Here is an 18,932-nt window from a genome sequence, read left to right on the forward strand (position 1 = left end):
CACTTTGAATGACAATTGTGAGATCAGCACCTGCAGCTTCTCTTGCAACTTGCTACAACAATACAATGTACAGTCTGATAACTGGGGGAGAGGAGACAGAGGAAACGCTGTCACCTACATGCAGCAGACTGCTGACATCAACTCCACCTAGACACTAGACTGGTTATCAAACAGATTTTTTTTTAACAATTTACTGTTCCTATGACATGTGAGGGATTTATTTATGGATACTTTTGACTTTACTGAAAGGTCCAGATTAAAGTAAATCTGTCTGAAAGCGAGGCGACTCATACTAGGCCCGTGATGAAAAGCGATCAAAGCTGAGCCTCCCGTTGATTGATCTCCTTGTGGCTTTGAATGAACCTGAAGAGCTGACTCCTGAAGCAGTAAAGGCTTTTAATATGTTATTTACAGTTCTCTGAATCTTTGATTTTTTTTTTCCTTTTGCACAAAAAGGCCACGAAGTATGCATCTCTTATTTGGATTTCGTTTGATCGATGTTACTTTGTTGGTATTTTGGAGAATATATTTTGTGCAATGATAATACAGGTGAAACTCGAAAAATGAGAATATGGTGCAAAAGTTCATTTCTTTCAGTAATGCAACTTAAAAGGTGAAACCAATATATGAGTTATGCAGGCCATAGACGGGGAGAAAACCTGCCGTTTTTTTTTTGAAAAACGAAAAATCGGTCGTTCAATCAGCCGACGTTACCACCATTGGTAAAAAAAAGTTGGCTGATTTTCTTTCCGTCTACGGCCGGCAAATATAATAGTGGTGTCCCTGCAGAGAGCTCCGCTAATATATTTGACATTTAAAAGTATAGCAAAGTTGCAACATTGTATCTATTTGTATCCGAATAGAACCATCTGTATCTGAAATGGATACAAATAGATACAATGTTGCAACTTTGCTATACTTTTAAATGTCAAATATATTAGCGGAGCTCTCTGCAGGGACACCACTATTATATTTGACATTTAAAAGTACAGATGTTCTTTTTCTTTTGTCTTCATCTTCTTCTGTTTCTTCTTTTTCCTCTTCTTCTTGCAGGTCACGGCTTGCAGGTCATGCACATTTTTTTAATCGGTAAAAAGATCGGCCGATTTGCCCATCATTGCCGTGAAAATCGGCCGATTGGCAAATTCGGCCGATTTTTTTCCAACTTCACCGATGAAAAAAATGTGTCAAAATCACGAAAAACTGCCAACAAATTCACCCACTAACGATCTGAAAATTGGCCGATTATTCTTTCAGACGAATTTTTGGCCGGTTTTCTCCCTGTCTATGGCCTGCAATAGACTCATTACATGCAAAGCAAGATAGTTCAAGCCGTGGTTTGTCATCATTGTGATGATTATGGCTTACAGCTCATGAAATCCCCAAATCCACAATCTCAGAAAATGAGAATATTCCATGCAATCAATAAAACAAGGATTGTACATAGAACAATATCGGACCTCTGAAAAGTAGAAGCATGCATATGTACTCAGTACTTGGTTTGGGCCCCTTTTGCAGCAATTACTGCCTCAATGCGGCGTGGCATGGAAGCTATCAGCCTGTGGCACTGCTGAGGTGTTATGGAAGACCAGGATGCTTCAATAGCGGCCTTCAGCTCTTCTACATTGTTCGATCTCATGTCTCTCATCTTTCTCTTGGCAATGCTCCATAGATTCTCTATGGGGTTCAGGTCAGGCGAGTTTGCTGGCCAATCAAGCACAGTAATCCCACGGTCATTGAACCAGGTTCTGGTGCTTTTTTTGAACGCATCAAATTTGCGTTCAGGAGCAGGTTTTACCGGCGTTTCAAATGTCAAACGCTTGTAAACGCGGCTAACCGCACTTATAAGCGTTTGCATTTGGAAATTTTTTTTAACTCTTCCATTTCCAAATGCTGTCCAGAGACTTTTTTTATCATGAGAAATGCATGCTAAGCGTTTTCCCGGTACTCAGATGGACCCGGTACACCATACTTTGAGATTTCGCATGAAAGAAAATATGTTAGACACTGCTGCAATAATTTCTGCACAGAAATGAGCCAGAACACATCCAAACACCACAAAAAAGACAGCTAATCTCAACACATACTGCTCTCTCTGCTTCTGCTCTCTCTATTTCTCCCAAAATGTCCATTCATTTTTTACTATTTTTCAGTGCATTCTGGGCATTTTGGAAGATATCCCGGGCAGCACAGTAGCTTAGTGGTTAGCACTTCTGCCTGGCAGTACTAGGGTCATTGGTTCAAATCCCAACCATGACACCACCTGCCTGGAGTTAGCATGTTCTGCCTGTGCCTGTGTGGGTTTCCTCTGGGAACTCTGGTTTCCTCCCACACTCCAAAGACATACTGGTAGGTGAATTGGCTCCTGTCTAAATTGTCCCTAGTATGTGTATGTATGAATGTGAGTTAGGGACCTTAGATTGTACACCCCTTGAGGGTTAGGGACTGATGTGAATGTACAATATAAATTGACGGCGCCAGGGGCGGACTAACAACTCATGGGCAATAGGGGATCATGGGGCCCCTGTGTCCTTGCACACCCAAAAAAGCCTAGAAAAGGTACCAGGGGCATTTCATGGGGCCCCCTACTGACCCTGGGCCCTCAGGCAGTGCCTGAGTGCTTGAATGGTCAGTGGTATATAAGTACCTGTAATAAATAATAATGTACATGGGACACTTCTGAATGATGGAAACTGACTGCTGGAAAACGTAGGTTAAAAAACGCCTGTTTAGCCACATTTGCATACCGCGTTTATGAGTGTTTGCGTTTAGAAGCGTTTTTTAAAGATAACCTCAGCAGACAATCCAAAATGCCCAGAATGCACTGAAAAATAGTAAAAAAATTAACTATTTCAGACATTTTGAGAGAAATAGAGAGAGCAGAAGCAGAGAGAGCAGTATGTGTTGAGATTAGCTGTCTTCTTTCTTTGTGGTGTTGGATGTGTTCCGGCTCATTTCTGTGCAGACATTATTGCAGCAGCGTCTAACATATTTTCTTTCATGCGAAACCTCAAAGTATGGTGTACCGGGTCCATCTGAGTACTCGGGAAAACGCTTTGTGTGCTTTTTTTCATGATGAAAAAAGGCTCTGGACAGCATCTGGAAATGGAAGAGTTAAAAACATTTTCCAAATGCTTATAAACGTGGTTAGCCGCGTTTACAAGCGTTTGAACTGCTGATAAAATCTACTCCTGAACACAAGTTTGGTGCATTCAAAAAATGACTGTAAACTCAACTGCCTGTAAAGGACGATGTGTACATGGACACATAGGAGAACATTAGGGAGAGTTCAGGGGCTGCTGAAAGAAACGCAGAAAAGCTCCTAAACGTGCGTTTATCAGCTGCAGTGTACATGGAGCTTTAGATTCGGGTTGTTTGTTTGATGGTCATTCTGGTGCATCTGTAGTTTCAATTTCATTATCTTTTAAAACATTTGGAAAGATATGTTCTTGTTTTTTACCTTAATGCATCCCCTCCCCCCTTCCCTATACTTACCTGAATCCAATCCCAATTCAGCGCTGTGCCTGAGAGCAGTGGCTCTCTCTGCTCTCCCCCTCCTCATAGGCCCACAGACAGCAGCTGGAGCCATTGGCTTCCACTGTTGTCAATCACAGCCAGTGAAGAGGGAGTGGGGGCAGGGCCAAGTTGTGTTCTGTCTCTCTATGGGCAATGGACACACAGAGCGCGGCTCAGGAGCAAGCATGTAGGAGTGCCATCATAGCAAGCGACCTGCTATGGGGTCATGGGGGAGAAGCCAGGAGAGCAAGCAGGGAACCTGAGAAGAAGATCGGGGTGCTCTGTGCAAAACCATTGGGCAGGTAAGTATATCATGTTTGTTGTTTGAAAACATAAATATTTGGGGAATACAATCACTTTATGTTAATGTTTAGAAATAATGGAACTCTTACCCCGGCACTGAGTTTCATCTTCACTCACTTCTCTCCCTGGACTGCAGGCACAACTTCCACTAGACACCATCCATTCGCCCTCTCCACCGCAGTGTAGACTGAGCTTTGTAGACCCCAAAAGGTGAGCGCCAGCAACACAACTGCCCAAGGCTTCAGCCAGTGATGCCCCTCCTTCTCCATTAGATGGCGTCTCATGGAAGGATGCCAGGCTCCGCACGGTGGCCGGGCACTTGTGAAAAAAAACTTTGACTCCAGCCATAGAGAGACAGGCCCCAGAATCCACAAAGGCCAAGTAAAATCCATTTTTGCGGACCGGCCCAAAATCTAAAGTCCTCTCGTCCAACCGTGGACCTTGCCCTCCCTTACCTGGGTCCCTGCTGAAGCTTTTGCCCGCTCCAATGGTATCCACTTTTGTCCAGGCCTCCTCTGTCCACTCCCAGTCCTCAGCTTCCATGGCAGCTTCGGCTTGTCGAGAAAAAAGTGTGAACGTCTCCCGGCAGGCCAGGTGACGTCTTCCCGGTGGTGGTCGTAGACTGGCACAGTCTCGTATTGAGAAACGGAGTGTGACATGGATGCGCTGGGCGCCGCGGGCAGCGATGTAGCCGGTGCGAAGCCAGTTGCTCTGGTTGGACCGCTGAGCGTATGAATTGCAAACTTCGTATGTTCGTAGGAGGCGCCGTTGGCCATCTAGGACACTAACTTCATCCCACTGTGAAGAACCAGAGAAGAGTTATTGTTTTTCTAACATGCATCCATTTATTGGAATTTAAACATAGCATAGAATTCTTAAAGGAGATGTAAACCCTAACCAGGGGCGGACTGACCATTTGGAAACTTGGGCACTGCCCAAGGGCCGGGGGTCAGTAGGGGGCCCCATGAAATGCCCCTGGTACTTTTTTCATAGGCCCCATGATCCCCTATTGCGTGGGGGCCCCATGAGTTGTCAGTCCGCCCCTGACCCTAACTGAATGACCCCCTTGCCTTGTTGGGGCATTTGACCTTCTCCTAGTGTAGTACATGGGTGTCAAACTGGTGGCCCTCCAGCTGTTGCCAAAATACATGTCCCATGAGGCATTGCAAGATTGACAGTTACAAGCATGACTTCCAAAGGAAGAGGCATGATGGGCCAATTTGACAACCCTGGTGTAGTAGTTCTGTAGTACCTGGGCCTGAACAACTCATCACTGGTTTGACTCCCGGGCCCTGTGAAGCAGCAAAGTGGAACTGTAGCAGGGGGAAAGTGAATATTGGTGGGTTGGGGGAGAGGGGGAGGTTTTTTCTAGAGGCTCTATCACTTGAAAGCAACACCGAATGGGCAACAGCCAGCCAAAAAAAAAAAACAATCACTTTTACATGTAGCAGAAGGTTACCCCCCCCCCCTCCCAGCCAGGTGTCCTAGACTCATCTGTCCCTCCTGGGTGTCTGGGCCCCCATGGTGGGTTTCAAGATGGAGAGCAGAAGGAAGTCACTGGGCATCCATTCAGCAATCTCCCATGGGTAGTATGAACCTGGAAGTGCTCAACTGTGAGCACTTTCAGGATCAGAGCTGTCAAACCCTGGTTGCTCTGACCCAGGAAGATGCTGAGAGGTGCCCTAATATCTCCTTAAAGTGGAGTTCCACCCAAAGGGAAAGTTCCGCTTAAAAGATTGGTCCCACACTCCCCATTAAGGATTGGCACCTTTGGGGAGGAGATGGGTACCCGAATTTGACAGGTATCCGCTCCCACTTCCGCTGCGATCGCCTAGGCAATCAGAAACAGAAGTTGTCCTTCTACCCTCTCTCCCAAAGTCATGTGGGACACATGACAGGTGCCAGAAGACAACGGGGCCAATCAGGAAGCGCAGCGCTACTCAAGCATGCGCAGTGGGCACCCTGCTGTGAAGCCACAACCTGTCACAGCCAGGTGCCCACACTGAAGAGGCCAGTGCCTGTAATACAGGATGGCCGGTGAAAACGGGCTGCAGCGGGGGCAACACGGGATCGTGGGACAGGTGATTGGCTGTTTTTTAAAAGTCAGCAGCTACCGTTTTTGTATCTGCTGACTTTTAATTTTTTTTTGGCCCCGAACAATAGGGGATCATGGGGCCCCCGTGTCCTTGCCCATACTCAAAAAGCATATGAAAAAGGTACCAGGGGCATCTCATGGGGCCCCCTACTGTCCCCGGGCCCTCGGGCAGTGCCCGAGTTTCCAAATGGTCAGTCCGCCCCTGGGACAGGTTGAAGCTGGAAGGCTACGTTCTGGGACTAGATAGGTTTGGAGCAGGAACTTCCTCCTCATCCTCCTCTTCTGAATGCTGTGACCTGGGGGAGGGGCATACACGTGATCGGTTGCTAGAACATGGGCGGTGCTTGCATCTAAACCCTAGCGCTGAAAACAGCGGGCGGCGGTTGCTGTGGATGCTGCCAGCCATTGTACATTCATGGAGAGCTCTGATTGCTGCACAGCCTGCACTGCTGCTGAGTGATGCGACTGTGGCAGCAGGTACGCTGACTGAGTATTTGGGCAGGATGCACTGGGACGGTTTGGACCCAGCAACAACTGGCCGTGGCTGCACCCTAAGCGGCTGCCTAGTTTGCCTAGTGGTAGCACCAGCCCTGGCCATTTCACAGACCCACACAATTTTCAGGCTTGACATATTTGGTATCTTATTACTCCCTCCTCTTTATTTTACTAAAAAAAATGTGTAATATATTGTGCTTGTGGGTACTAAATTTCATTTGAGTTTTTTTTTTTTACTAAGAGCTCATGTACACTGCAGCTGATAAACTGGCGTTCAGAAGATGTTCTGTCTTTTTTTCAGCAGCCCCTGAACTCTCCCCAATGTTTTCCTATGTGTCCATGTACACGTCGTCCTTTACAGTCGTTTACAGGCAGTTAAGTTTGCAGCAGGGGCGGTCTGACCATTTGGAAACTCGGGCACTGCCCGAGGGCCCGGGGTTAGTAGGGGGCCCCATGAGATGCCCCCGGTACCTTTTTCATAGGCTTTTTTGAGTTTGGGCAAGGACACAGGGGCCCCATGATCCCCTATTGCCCAGGGGCCCCATGAGTTGTCAGTCTGCCCCTGGTTTGCAGTCGTTTTTTTGAACGCACCAAACTTACGTTCAGGAGTAGATTTTACCCGCAATTCAAATGCTTGTAAACGCAGTTAACCACATTTATAAGCGTTTGCATGTAGAAGCGTTTTTTTAATAGTTCCATATCCAGATGCTGTCCAGAGCCTTTTTTTATCATCAGAAATGCATGCAAAGCGTTGTCCATGTAATGGACCCGATACACCAGCGCAGTCAGTTCCAGGTTTTGCGTGAAGGAAACAATGGTAGAACGCGATGCATTATGCTCATGATGGGATCCATAGTGAATACAACCAGAAAAGACAGATCATCTCAACACATACTGCTCTCTCTGCTTCTGATCTCTCTATTCCTCTCAAAATGTCAGAAATTGTTAATTATTTACTATTTTCAGTGCATTCTGGGCATTTGGGAAGGTCTCCTGAGGTTATCTTTTAAAAACGCTTCTAAACGCAAACGTGCATAAACGCGGTATGCAAACGCGGCTAAACAGACGTTTTTTGACCTACGTTTTCAGTTTCCATCGTTCAGAAGAGTTTTCCAAACACCCCGTGTACATGGAGCCCTAACAGTATAGATTTGATAAACAGCACAAATGTTGTGTGAGATAATAAATTGCAGCTGACACCATTTATTTCTTTCAGGGTCTCTGCTTTGAGTAAAGATATGTTTTGGGTTTTTAAGTTCATTTTCATGTAAAATAAAAAATGTTTATTTTACCCTGGGTTTATTTATTTCAGGTACTTATATAGCACCGTCCATTTATGCAGCACTTTACATATATATTGTACATTCACATCAGTCCCGCCCCCAAGGAGCGTACAATCTAAGGTCCCTAACTCACATTCATACATACACATACTAGGGGCCAATTTAGACAGGAGCCAATTCACCAACCAGTATGTCTTTGGAGTGTGGGAGGAAACCGGAGTACCTGGAGGAAACCCACACAGGCACCGGGAGAACATGCAAACTCCAGGCAGGAGGTGCTGTGGCTGGGATTCAAACCAACGACTCTAGTACTGCCAGGCAGAAGTGCTAACCATTTAGCCACTGTGCAGCATTTTGCAGAAACACAGTACAGTCCATTTAACACAATTACCTATGGGACATGTTCACATCCAGGGGTGGACTGACCATTTGAAAACTGCCGAGGGCCCGGGGTCAGTAGGGGGCCCCATGAGATGCCCCTGGTACCTTTTTCATAGGCTTTTTTGAGTTTGGGCAAGGACACAGGGGCCCCATGATCCCCTATTGCCCAGGGGCCCCATGAGTTGTCAGTCCACCCCTGTTCACATCTGCACGTTTTCACGCGGTGTGTTTTTTGGAAAGGGTCAGGGACTTTTGTGGATGCAAAAAGTTGCGCTTTTGGGGTTCTATAGACTTCAATGGAAAAGCTGCAGAAAAGCATGTAATGAGTTTTTGCTGCCTTTTGATGCATTTTACATTTTTAAATCTGCCTAGCAACAAGAAAAAAGCAAAAAGTGAAAAAAAAACGCAAAACACATAAAAAAAAGTGGCAAAGACCTGTCAGAAACTCAGGTGCAAAACTCAATGCAGAAACTGTTCAAACGCAACCTGCATAGGTGTGAACCCGGCCTAAGTATGTGATGCAAAATGAAATGGCAGGAAAAGGGTTCAAGCAAAGCTCCAGCCTAGCTCTACGTGAGAACAAGTTAGGGTTGCAGAGCTGTTTTCTCGCTGCCGGGGAAATTTCTGTTTATTGGAAGTCATTTTTTTTCTTAAATATAGGAATCACTTACCCCTCCTTCGGGGTAGGTTGCCCAGCCAATCTCTGAGGTCTCATAGGTCGTGTCAAGTAGGACTTCTGAAAAAAAAAACAAAAAAAAAAGCAACAGAATAATTTTTTCCCATCAACTGTAGTAAACGTTGGATTTTAAATAAATGATTCCTGTGCACAGTTTACAGTTCCTTGGGCATCCCATGCATCCCTCAACCCCATCCAAGTTCAATACCCTTTAATCAGTGGCGTCCATAGGTGGGTGCGGGGTTGCGTACCGCACCGGGTGACACCTATCACATGGGGTGACACCGGACCTGCTCCACGAGCTCCACGAAAAGGAAAGTTTTACAGCAAGCCGACAATCCCCGCAGGATGGATGGGATCTGCGGATTGGGGAGCATAATTTCCTTTTCGTGGAGCTCGTGGAGCGGGTCCGGTGTCACCCCATGTGAAAGGTGTCACCCGGTGCTGTGCGCACCCCCCACACCCGCCTAGGGACACCACTGATTAAGGGGTATTGAACTTGGATGGGGTTGAGGGAGGGGCGGACTGACAACTCATGGGGCCCCCGGGCAATAGGGGATCATGGGGCCCCCGGGCGATAGGGGATCGTGGGAAGCCTATGAAAAAGGTACCAGGGGCATCTCATGGGGCCCCCTATTGACCCCAGGCCCTCGAGCAGTGCCTGAGTTTCCAAATGGTCAGTCCGCCCCTGGGTTGAGGGATGCATGGGATGCCCAAGGAACTGTAAACTGCGAGGACTATCTCCTTAACAACTATGTACAAGTCTATGGACATGCAAGAAAAATTCTGTCTCTTCTCTGAGAGCGTTCCAGCTCTCCGGTGTACCTCCTCAGACCCCAGGTTAAACTTCTTCTTCACCCAACTGCACTGAGGGTATTCCCCTGTGAAGGAGATCCAGAAGATGCCAAACTCAAAAAGTCCCGGGTGAGGAGCTAGTTGGGTTCTCCACCCAGAGCCGTGGATAAGGGGGTACCACCAGCCCTCCTGTACGGGGCCCAGGCCAGCAGGGGGGCCCAGGCAGCTGAGTAAATCGATTCTGCGTAGGGAGGGTGATCGGCACGGTGGGAGTGCAATTACTGGAACCGATCCCCTGAGCTCTCTCTGTAACAGCTGATGACCGGCGTCTTCTTCTCTCCGTCCTGGTGGCGTTCAGCTGCTGCAGAGAGAGCCATACAGGGGATCAATTCCAGAAATTGTCCCCCCCCCCCCGCCATTGCACAAATCGCCTCCTTGTGTCCTTGTGCACCATACATTTGCCCATGTTGCCCAAGCCCCTGTGTGCCCACCCCCATAATGCTCCTTGGTTCCTTCCTCTCCTTCCCTCCGGTAACTGCAGCCAGGGGTGGACTGACCATTTGGAAACTCAGGCACTGCCCGAGGGCCCGGGGTCAGTAGGGGGCCCCATGAGATGCCCCTGGTACCTTTTGCATAGGCTTTTTTGAGTTTGGGCAAGGACACAGGGGCCCCATGATCCCCTATTGCCCGGGGGCCCCATGAGTTGTCAGTCCGCCCCTGACTGCAAGCTTACAATAGGGTCCTTCAGAATGATGAACACAATGAGTAATTGGTACTGATTACTCTGTGTTCATTCCTAACTGAAGCAAAGTTTTGTTTTTTTTTGGGGGGGGGGGGCTGTCAGGTTTGCTGTATGGGGCCCTATGGGGCCTTGTCTCCACCTGACTGACCTCTCCCCTTATCCGGCCTAGGGGGTGTAAGGTTACTCATACTGTCCTTCCTAATGGCTTTATGGGTTGGTGGCTGCCTTCAGGCCTTCTGCTGGGCGGGCTCCTTCCCTGCTGCTCAGGCTGTCCCTCTTGGTCGATGGTGGTGCAGTGGAAGTCCCCTGTTCACGCACCTGCCTGTAGGTAGGCTCTTTCCCTGGGCCCCCTCCCAGGTTCCACACTCCAGCCTCTCACTCTATCTTCCACCCGACATCGACTGACCACTTTCTGCTGATCAGGTTCAATCATACCTCAGGGCTGTCCTGAACCCATGCCAAGCCTCCTGCTTGGGGATTTGTCAAGATCTGTCACACATGCAGATCAGCCCCTCCTCACCCCCACCCACTGCCTTCTAGAAACTTCTCAAGGTTCTAGAGTAGGGGGAAGTAACAGGAAACTGACCTGCAGAGCCCTCAGCCCTGACTTAAGTTACCTGGCTGACTCATCCCAGGCTGCTACTCTTCCTCTAACTAAAAACCTATCTAGCTTCCCCTGGCTAAGTAGAGGGGTGCTACACATGAATCCTTTGCCCTTACTCAAGCTGGCCATGGCCATAAATACTAGAGGGGTGTTTTACAACAAAATAAAGCATGGAGACATGGATGGATGGATGGATGGGAGAGTGTGCTTTGAAAATTAAAAATGAATTAAGTAGCATTTTTGGTTTGTGATGCTCAGATGCAGTTCCACTTTAGTGTTATTGCTTCATAATATACATGCTAACGGGGGGGGGGGGGGGGTGAAAAAAAAGGTTTGGTGCCAGGGCCCTAACTGAACATTTAGATTTCTAAAGCGTTGTGTATCATAAACAACTCATCCTAACAAAAATACTTTCTTAAAGTGCAACTAAACCCCCAGCAGTACAATCAGTCTGTAGATGCAGTAAAGCATGCTTGTTATACTCACTGTGGAACCTAAGGGGTTAATACTCTGCATTGTGTAAAAAGGCTGTTTGATCCTGTCTTCTCTGATCCTCCTCTTCTGCCAATGCCCCCCCCCCCACTCTGATCTCCTGATAAGACATAAGGTGTGGAGTCACTCTGTGCATGCTCATTTTGGTGTGTATTGCTAGAGAGTTCTTTTTCTTGGAAGAGTGCTTGTGATCAGCACAGGGCCAATCAGCACTATCCAGACAGAGGGTCAGGGGTTATGCAGCCTCACAAGCACAGTCAGAGGAGAATGAAAACTCCTCCTACAAGCTTTAACCAGTGCTCTGTTGGACACTGATAGAAGTCACAAGACTGCTATATACTGCTGATGAGAAAAGGTATTTAGCAGTTTATATTTATTATAAAAATTGCATTTCCATGTTCTGTGTACTGTGGATAGTGAATGCAGGGTCCGGGGAGACCAGATATAGTGAATGCAGGGTCCGGGGAGACCAGATATAGTGAATGCAGGGTGCGGGGAGACCAGATATAGTGAATGCAGGGTCCGGGGAGACCAGATATAGTGAATGCAGGGTGCGGGGAGACCAGATATAGTGAATGCAGGGGCCGGGGAGACCAGATACAGTGAATGCAGGGTCCGGGGAGAGCGGATACAGTGAATGCAGGGTGCGGGGAGACTGGATATAGTGAATGCAGGATCTGGGGAGAGCGGATTAAAGTGAATGTAGGGTCTGGGGAGACTGGATACAGTGGATGCAGGGTCCGGGGAGACCAGATATAGTGAATGCAGGGTCCGGGGAGACCGGATATAGTGAATGCAGGGTCCGGGGAGACCAGATATAGTGAATGCAGGGTCCGGGAGACCAGATATAGTGAATGCAGGGTCCGGGGAGACCAGATATAGTGAATGCAGGGTCTGGGGAGACTGGATACAGTGGATGCAGGGTCCGGGGAGACCAAATATAGTGAATGCAGGGTCCAGGGAGACCAGATATAGTGAATGCAGGGTCCGGGGAGAGCAGATATAGTGAATGCGGGGTCCTTGGTGACCAGATATAGTGAATGCAGGGTCTGGGGAGACTGGATATAGTGAATGCGGGGTCCGGGGAGACCAGATATAGTGAATGCGGGGTCCTTGGAGACCAGATATAGTGAATGCAGGGTGCTGGGAGACCAGATATAGTGAATGCAGGGTGCTGGGAGACCAGATATAGTGAATGCAGGGTCCGGGAGACTAGATATAGTGAATGCAGGGTCCGGGAGACCAGATATAGTGAATGCAGGATCTGGGGAGATCGGATATAGTGAATACAGGGTCCAGGGAGACCGGATATAGTGAATGCAGGGTCCTGGGAGACCGGATATAGTGGAAGCAGGGTCCGGGGAGACCGGATATAGTGAATGCGGGGTCCGGGGAGAGCGGATATAGTGAATGCAGGGTCCGGGGAGAGCGGATATAGTGAATGCAGGGTCCTGGGAGACCAGATATAGTGGATGCAGGGTCCAGGGGGACCGGATATAGTGAATGCAGAGTCCAAGGAGACCGGATACAGTGAATGCAGGGTCCGGGGAGACCAGATATAGTGGATGCAGGGTCCAGGGGGACCGGATATAGTGAATGCAGGGTCCGGGGAGAGCGGATATAGTGAATGCAGGGTCCGGGGAGACCAGATATAGTGAATGCAGGGTCCAGGGAGACCAGATATAGTGCATGCAGGGTCCGGGGAGAGCGGATATAGTGAATGCAGGGTCCGGGGAGAGCGGATATAGTGAATGCAGGGTCCGGGGAGAGCGGATATAGTGAATGCAGGGTCCGGGGAGACCGGATATAGTGAATGCAGGGTCCTGGGAAAGCGGATATAGTGAATGCAGGGTCCGGGGATACTAGATATAGGGAATGCAGGGTCCGGGGAGACCAGATATAGTGATCCTGGGTCCGGGGAGACCAGATATAGTGAATGCTGGGTCCAGGGAGACCGGATATAGTGAATGCAGGGTCCGGGGAGACCGGATATAGTGAATGCAGGGTCCGGGGAGACCAGATATAGTGGATGCAGGGTCCGGGGAGACCAGATATAGGGAATGCAGGGTCTGGGGAGACCAGATATAGGGAATGCAGGGTCTGGGGAGACTGGATATAGTGAATGTCGGATCCTGGATTTAGAAACACAATAATCACTTGTTGCATCTCAGTGCTGCTGATCTCCTGACGCTCTTTTGCAGCCACTTCCTGTCTATAGTCACTACACTAACAGCTGCACGGCATTTCTCAGGCTGGGTTTCCTGATGGTGACATCGGTGGACTATGCCGGCATAAAGTGAAACAGTCACTTTGTGGTTTCCATTGAGAGTCCATGTGACAGGGTGACAACACAGGAGGAAAATTGGGAGTCAGGGGCATAGCGTTGTCACCTTTATAACAGGAGGATCACAAGGCAGGATCACAAAGGAATATTTTAACGAAAGCTGCAGATTTAAAAAGACAGAAAATGACTTTTATGCAATGACATGACCACGTTAAAGCGCTGAGATTGCAGGGATCGGGATTACATCGGCTTTTCTACTATTATATGATTGATATTTCCTATGAGCGCCGGCCGTACTTCATTCTATTCTCTTTTTTTTTTTTTTTCCCCTTCTGTCTTCTTTTTGATTTCCCTTCCGTGCTAAGGTCTGCATTCACTAATCTGCTGGAGTGGAAAGTAGGTCATAATTCTATAGCAGCTGAGTCCAGCCTGGTCCGGCCTCTATATGGTGTGACTGACGGCGGCTGCTGTGCGTTGTCAGGGATGCCTGACGTAAACCCGGTGGCGCTCCCCAGCGATGGATTCTCGCACGGAACATCGTGTTGGTGAAATGTTTTTGGCGTCGCACTTCCCGTAGCTCCTGGGGGAAACCAGAACACAGCCGTCCATGTGTCGGCTCGAGACCGCGGGCTTGTGAATAAGGAATGAAGCTGAACAATGCAACAGCGGGGAGGGGGGGATTTGGGGAGAGAGCAGCTGCGGCGGTGTCATACAGTGCAGGCGGTACTACAACTCCCAGCCAGAAAGACGTAGAGGAACCGACAAGCCCGGGATGTCATGTGACCTTTCATGAACTGCCATTGTAGGAGGTTTTGAAGCATTTTTGCATTTAAAAAAGCGCCTGAAAAGCTCAAGAAAAACGCTTCCCTATGTCTGTGAATGTATATCTATGTATGTTTTCACACTGAGGCGTTGCGCTTGCGGGGCGGTGTAAAAACTCCCGCTTGCAGCAACTTTGGGGCATGTTTAGGAAGTTAAAAAAAATGCCCCAAAAACACCTTTTCCCATTGAAATCGATGTAAAACAGGAAGTTAAAAAAAAATGCGCCAAAAACGCCTCTTCCCATTGAAATCGATGTAAAACAGGAAGTTAAAAAAAAAAAACAAAAACTCCTTTTCCCATTAAAATCGATGTAAAACGGGAAGTTAAAAAAAAAAACCCAAAAACGCCTCTTCCCATTAAAATCGATGTAAAACGGGAAGTTAAAAAAAAAACCCCAAAAACGCCTCTTCCCATTGAAATCGATGTGAAATGGGAAGTTAAAAAAAATTCACAAAAAACGCCTTTTCCCATTGAAATCGATGTGAAACGGGAAGTTAAAAAAAATTCACAAAAAACGCCTTTTCCCATTGAAATCGATGTAAAAGGGGAAGTTAAAAAAATGCCCCAAAAACGCCTCTTCCCATTGAAATCGATGCAAAACAGGAAGTTAAAAAAAACCCCCAAAAACTCCTTTTCCCATTAAAATCGATGTAAACTGGGAAGTTAAAAAAAAAGCCCCAAAAACGCCTCTTCCCATTGAAATCGATGTGAAACGGGAAGTTAAAAAAAATGCACAAAAAACGCCTTTTCCCATTGAAATCGATGTAAAATGGGAAGTTAAAAAAAATGCCCCAAAAACACCTTTTCCCATTGAAATCGATGTAAAACGGGAAGTTAAAAAAAATGCACAAAAAAAGTCTCTTCCCATTGAAATCGATGTAAACCGGGAAGTTAACAAAAATGCCCCAAAAACGCCTTTTTCCATTGAAATCGATGTAAAACGGCTAAAAAAATCGCCCGAAAAGCGCCTAAAAAAAAGCTTCTGGTGCATCTTTTAAGTCACCTGTCCTTTAAAAACGCTCAGAAAGCGTGGAAAAAGCGCATTAAAAACGCCTATGGGCTTGTTTACATCGGTGCAGTGATGGAAAGTGCGGGAAACTGCGCATTTTCCTGCAACGCGTAAAATTGCACTGCCTTCTTCAAACATGAGCAGGCGCCAGGGGCGGACTGACCATTTGGAAACTCGGGCACTGCCTGAGGGCCCGGGGTCAGTAGGGGGCCCCATGATATGCCCCTGGTACCTTTTTCATAGGCTTTTTTGAGTTTGGGCAAGGACACAGGGGCCCCATGATCCCCTATTGCCCGGGGGCCCCATGAGCTGTCAGTCCCCCCCTGGCAGGCGCACAAGCGTCACGGATGCCACAACACATGGCGGCACAGTACCGTGCAGTTTGGCATGCCTGACTTACTTTTTGCGCCTTCCGGCTAGGTTCACACCTATGCAGGTTGTATTTGAGCCGTTTCTGCATTGCATTTTACGATTTTTAGCACCTGCGTTTTTGCCACGTTTTTGATGCGTTTTTAAAATTTTTTCTTGTTGTTAGGCAGATTTAAAATGCCAAACGCAGCAAAAACACACTACATGCTTTCCTGCAGCATTTCCATTGAAGTCTATAGAACCAAAAACACGACTTTTTGCATTCTAAAAAACTCCCTGACCCCTTCCCGAAAAACGCACCGGGTGAAAATGCGGAGATGTGAACGTGTCCCATAGGAAGTCATGTTAGATGAACTGTACTGCGCTGTAGAAAAACAATTCCGCCAGACATATAAAGTATCACCACACACGCTGGTGTGAGAGCAATCATTCTAGGCCCCGTAAACCGATGACCTGCAGTGCTGCCTATGGACTATTGAGGGCAGGGGCGGACGGACAACTCATGGGGCCCCCGGGCATTAGGGGATCATGGGGCCCCTGTGTCCTTGCCCACATCCAAAAGCCTTTGAAAAAGCCAATGAAAGGTACCAGGGGCATCTCATGGGGCCCCCTACTGACCCCGGGCCCTTGGGCTGTGCCCGAGTTTCCAAATGGTCAGTCCGCCCCTGGTTGCAGTTACCAGAGGGAAGGAGAGGAAGGAACCAAGGAGCATTATGGGGGTGGGCACACACAGAGGGGCTTGGGCAACATGGGCAAATGTATGGTGCACAAGGAGGTGATTTGTGCAATGGCGTGGAGGGGGGGGACAATTTCTGGAATTGATCCCCTGTATGGCTCTCTCTGCAGCAGCTGAGTGCTCGAATGGTCAGTCCGCCCCTGATTGAGGGGATGAAAGTTTGCCTTCATTTCAGGGGCGCACAGTTTTTAGACTTGACATGAATGGTATTGATTTGTTGGACACAGTTTCATCTTTTATAATTTACTAATAGAATGATGTTGTGTTTGTGTACGCTAACATTCCCATCCACTGCAACAGAAAAATGCAACTACCACCATTTTATTTCCAGGATCTTTGCTCTCAGGAAATGCCTGGAGGGGAATTTACAAAAACTGCAGCAGCCAGAATCTGGAATGGTTGTGAAGAGTGACCAACCAGCTTCTGGATTCTTCATTTCATTTTCAAAGCTTAGAGTGTTACTAAACCCCGGACCCTGCATTCACTATATCTGGTCTCCCCACACTCTGCATTCACTATATCTGGTCTCCCCGGACCCCGCATTCACTATATCCGGTCTCCCCGGACCCCGCATTCACTATATCTGGTCTCCCCGGACCCTGCATTCACTATATCCGGTCTCCCCGGACCCTGCATTCACTATATCCGGTCTCCCCACACTCTGCATTCACTATATCTGGTCTCCCCAGACCCCGCATTCACTATATCCGGTCTCCCCGGACCCCGCATTCACTATATCTGGTCTCCCCGGACCCTGCATTCACTATATCTGGTCTCCCCAGACCCTGCATTCACTATATCTGGTCTCCCCAGATCCTGCATTCACTATATCCGGTCTCCCCGGACCCTGCATACACTATATCTGGTCTCCCCGGACCCTGCATTCACTATATCCGGTCTCCCCGGACCCTGCATTCACTATATCTGTTCTCCCCGGACCCTGCATTCACTATATCTGTTCTCCCCGGACCCTGCATTCACTATATCCGGTCTCCCCGAACCCTGCATTCACCATATCTGGTCTCCTCGGACCCTGCATTCACTATATCTGGTCTCCCCAGACCCTGCATTCACTATATCCGGTCTCCCCGGACCCTGCATTCACTATATCCGGTCTCCCCGGACCCTGCATTCACTATATCCGGTCTCCCCGGACCCTGCATTCACTATATCTGCTCTCCCCGGACCCTGCATTCACTATATCCGGTCTCCCCGGACCCTGCATTCACTATATCCGGTCTCCCCGGACCCTGCATTCATTATATCTGGTCTCCCCGGACTCTGCATTCACTATATCCGCTCTCCCTGGACCCTGCATTCACTATATCTGGTCTCCCACAGTACACAGAACATGGAAATTTAATTATTTTAGTAAATATAAACTGCTAAATATCTTTTCTCATCAGCAGTATATAGCAGTCTTGTGACTTCTATCAGTGTTCAGCAGAGCACTGGTTAAAGCTTGTAGGAGGAGTTTTGTTTCTGCTCTAGGAGGATGCAGAACCCCTGACCTCTGTCTGGACAGTGCTGATTGGCCCTGTGCTGATCACATGAATTTTTAAAAAAACCCTCTAGCAATACACACCAAACTGAGCATGTGCAGAGTGTCTCCACACAATATATCTTATCAGGAGATAAGAGGGGGACATTGGAAGAAGGGGAGGATCAGAGAGGAGAGGATCAAACAGTATTTTTTACACAATGCAGAGGATTAACCCCTTAGGTTCCACAGTGAGTATAACTAGCATGCTTTACTGCATCTACAGACTGATTGTACTGTTGGGGGTTTGGTAACATTCTAGAGGATCTTCAGTCATTTTTTTTTAATTAAAAGTCAGAAGCTACAAATACTGTGGCTGCTGACTTGTAATAAAGAGACATTTACCTATCCAGGGATCCAGAGCTGTCCTCACCTGGGCTGGTTCCTCCTCGGTCTTCAGGTCCCTGGTGCCATCGTGTTTACTGTGGGAAGTCAGCTGTGACTCCGAGACTTCACAGCCAGCTCCCCACTGCACATGTAGCATGGAGCCAGCTGTGAAGCTGCAGGGAGTCTCAGTGAAGTCGCAGGGAGTCTCAGTGAAGTTGCAGTCACTGTGCAGACACAGGGAGTCACAGTGAAGTTGCAGTTGCTGTGAAGCCGCAGGGAGTCTCAGTGAAGTCGCAGGGAGTCTCAGTGAAGTTGCAGTCGCTGTGAAGCCACAGGAAGTCTCAGTGAAGTCGCAGTCACAGGGAGTCTCAGTGAAGTTGAAGTTAATGTGAAGCCACAGGGAGTTAGTGAAGTTGCAGTCGCTGTGAAGTCACAGGGAGTCTCAGTGAAGTTGCAGTCGCTG

General features: G+C 48.1%; 1 protein-coding gene across 1 annotated transcript in view; it reads right to left on the reverse strand.

Moving 5' to 3' along the window:
- Positions 1 to 18,626, reverse strand: part of LOC149449385 (ephrin type-B receptor 5-like) — a 122,424-nt gene extending 103,798 nt beyond the window's left edge. Inside the window, exons 1-3 of the mRNA XM_089693305.1 lie at positions 18,488 to 18,626; positions 8,745 to 8,809; positions 3,909 to 4,629 (exon numbers count right to left, since the gene is read on the reverse strand). Coding sequence (XP_089549431.1) covers positions 3,909 to 4,629; positions 8,745 to 8,809; positions 18,488 to 18,626 — 925 coding nt within the window. The remainder of the gene's footprint in view (positions 1 to 3,908; positions 4,630 to 8,744; positions 8,810 to 18,487) is intronic.
- Positions 18,627 to 18,932: the final 306 nt, after the last annotated feature.

This window comes from Staurois parvus, unplaced genomic scaffold (assembly GCF_062004578.1).
Source record: "Staurois parvus isolate SC_StPar_1 unplaced genomic scaffold, SC_StPar_1.0 ptg000621l, whole genome shotgun sequence".
Taxonomy (NCBI): domain Eukaryota; kingdom Metazoa; phylum Chordata; class Amphibia; order Anura; family Ranidae; genus Staurois; species Staurois parvus.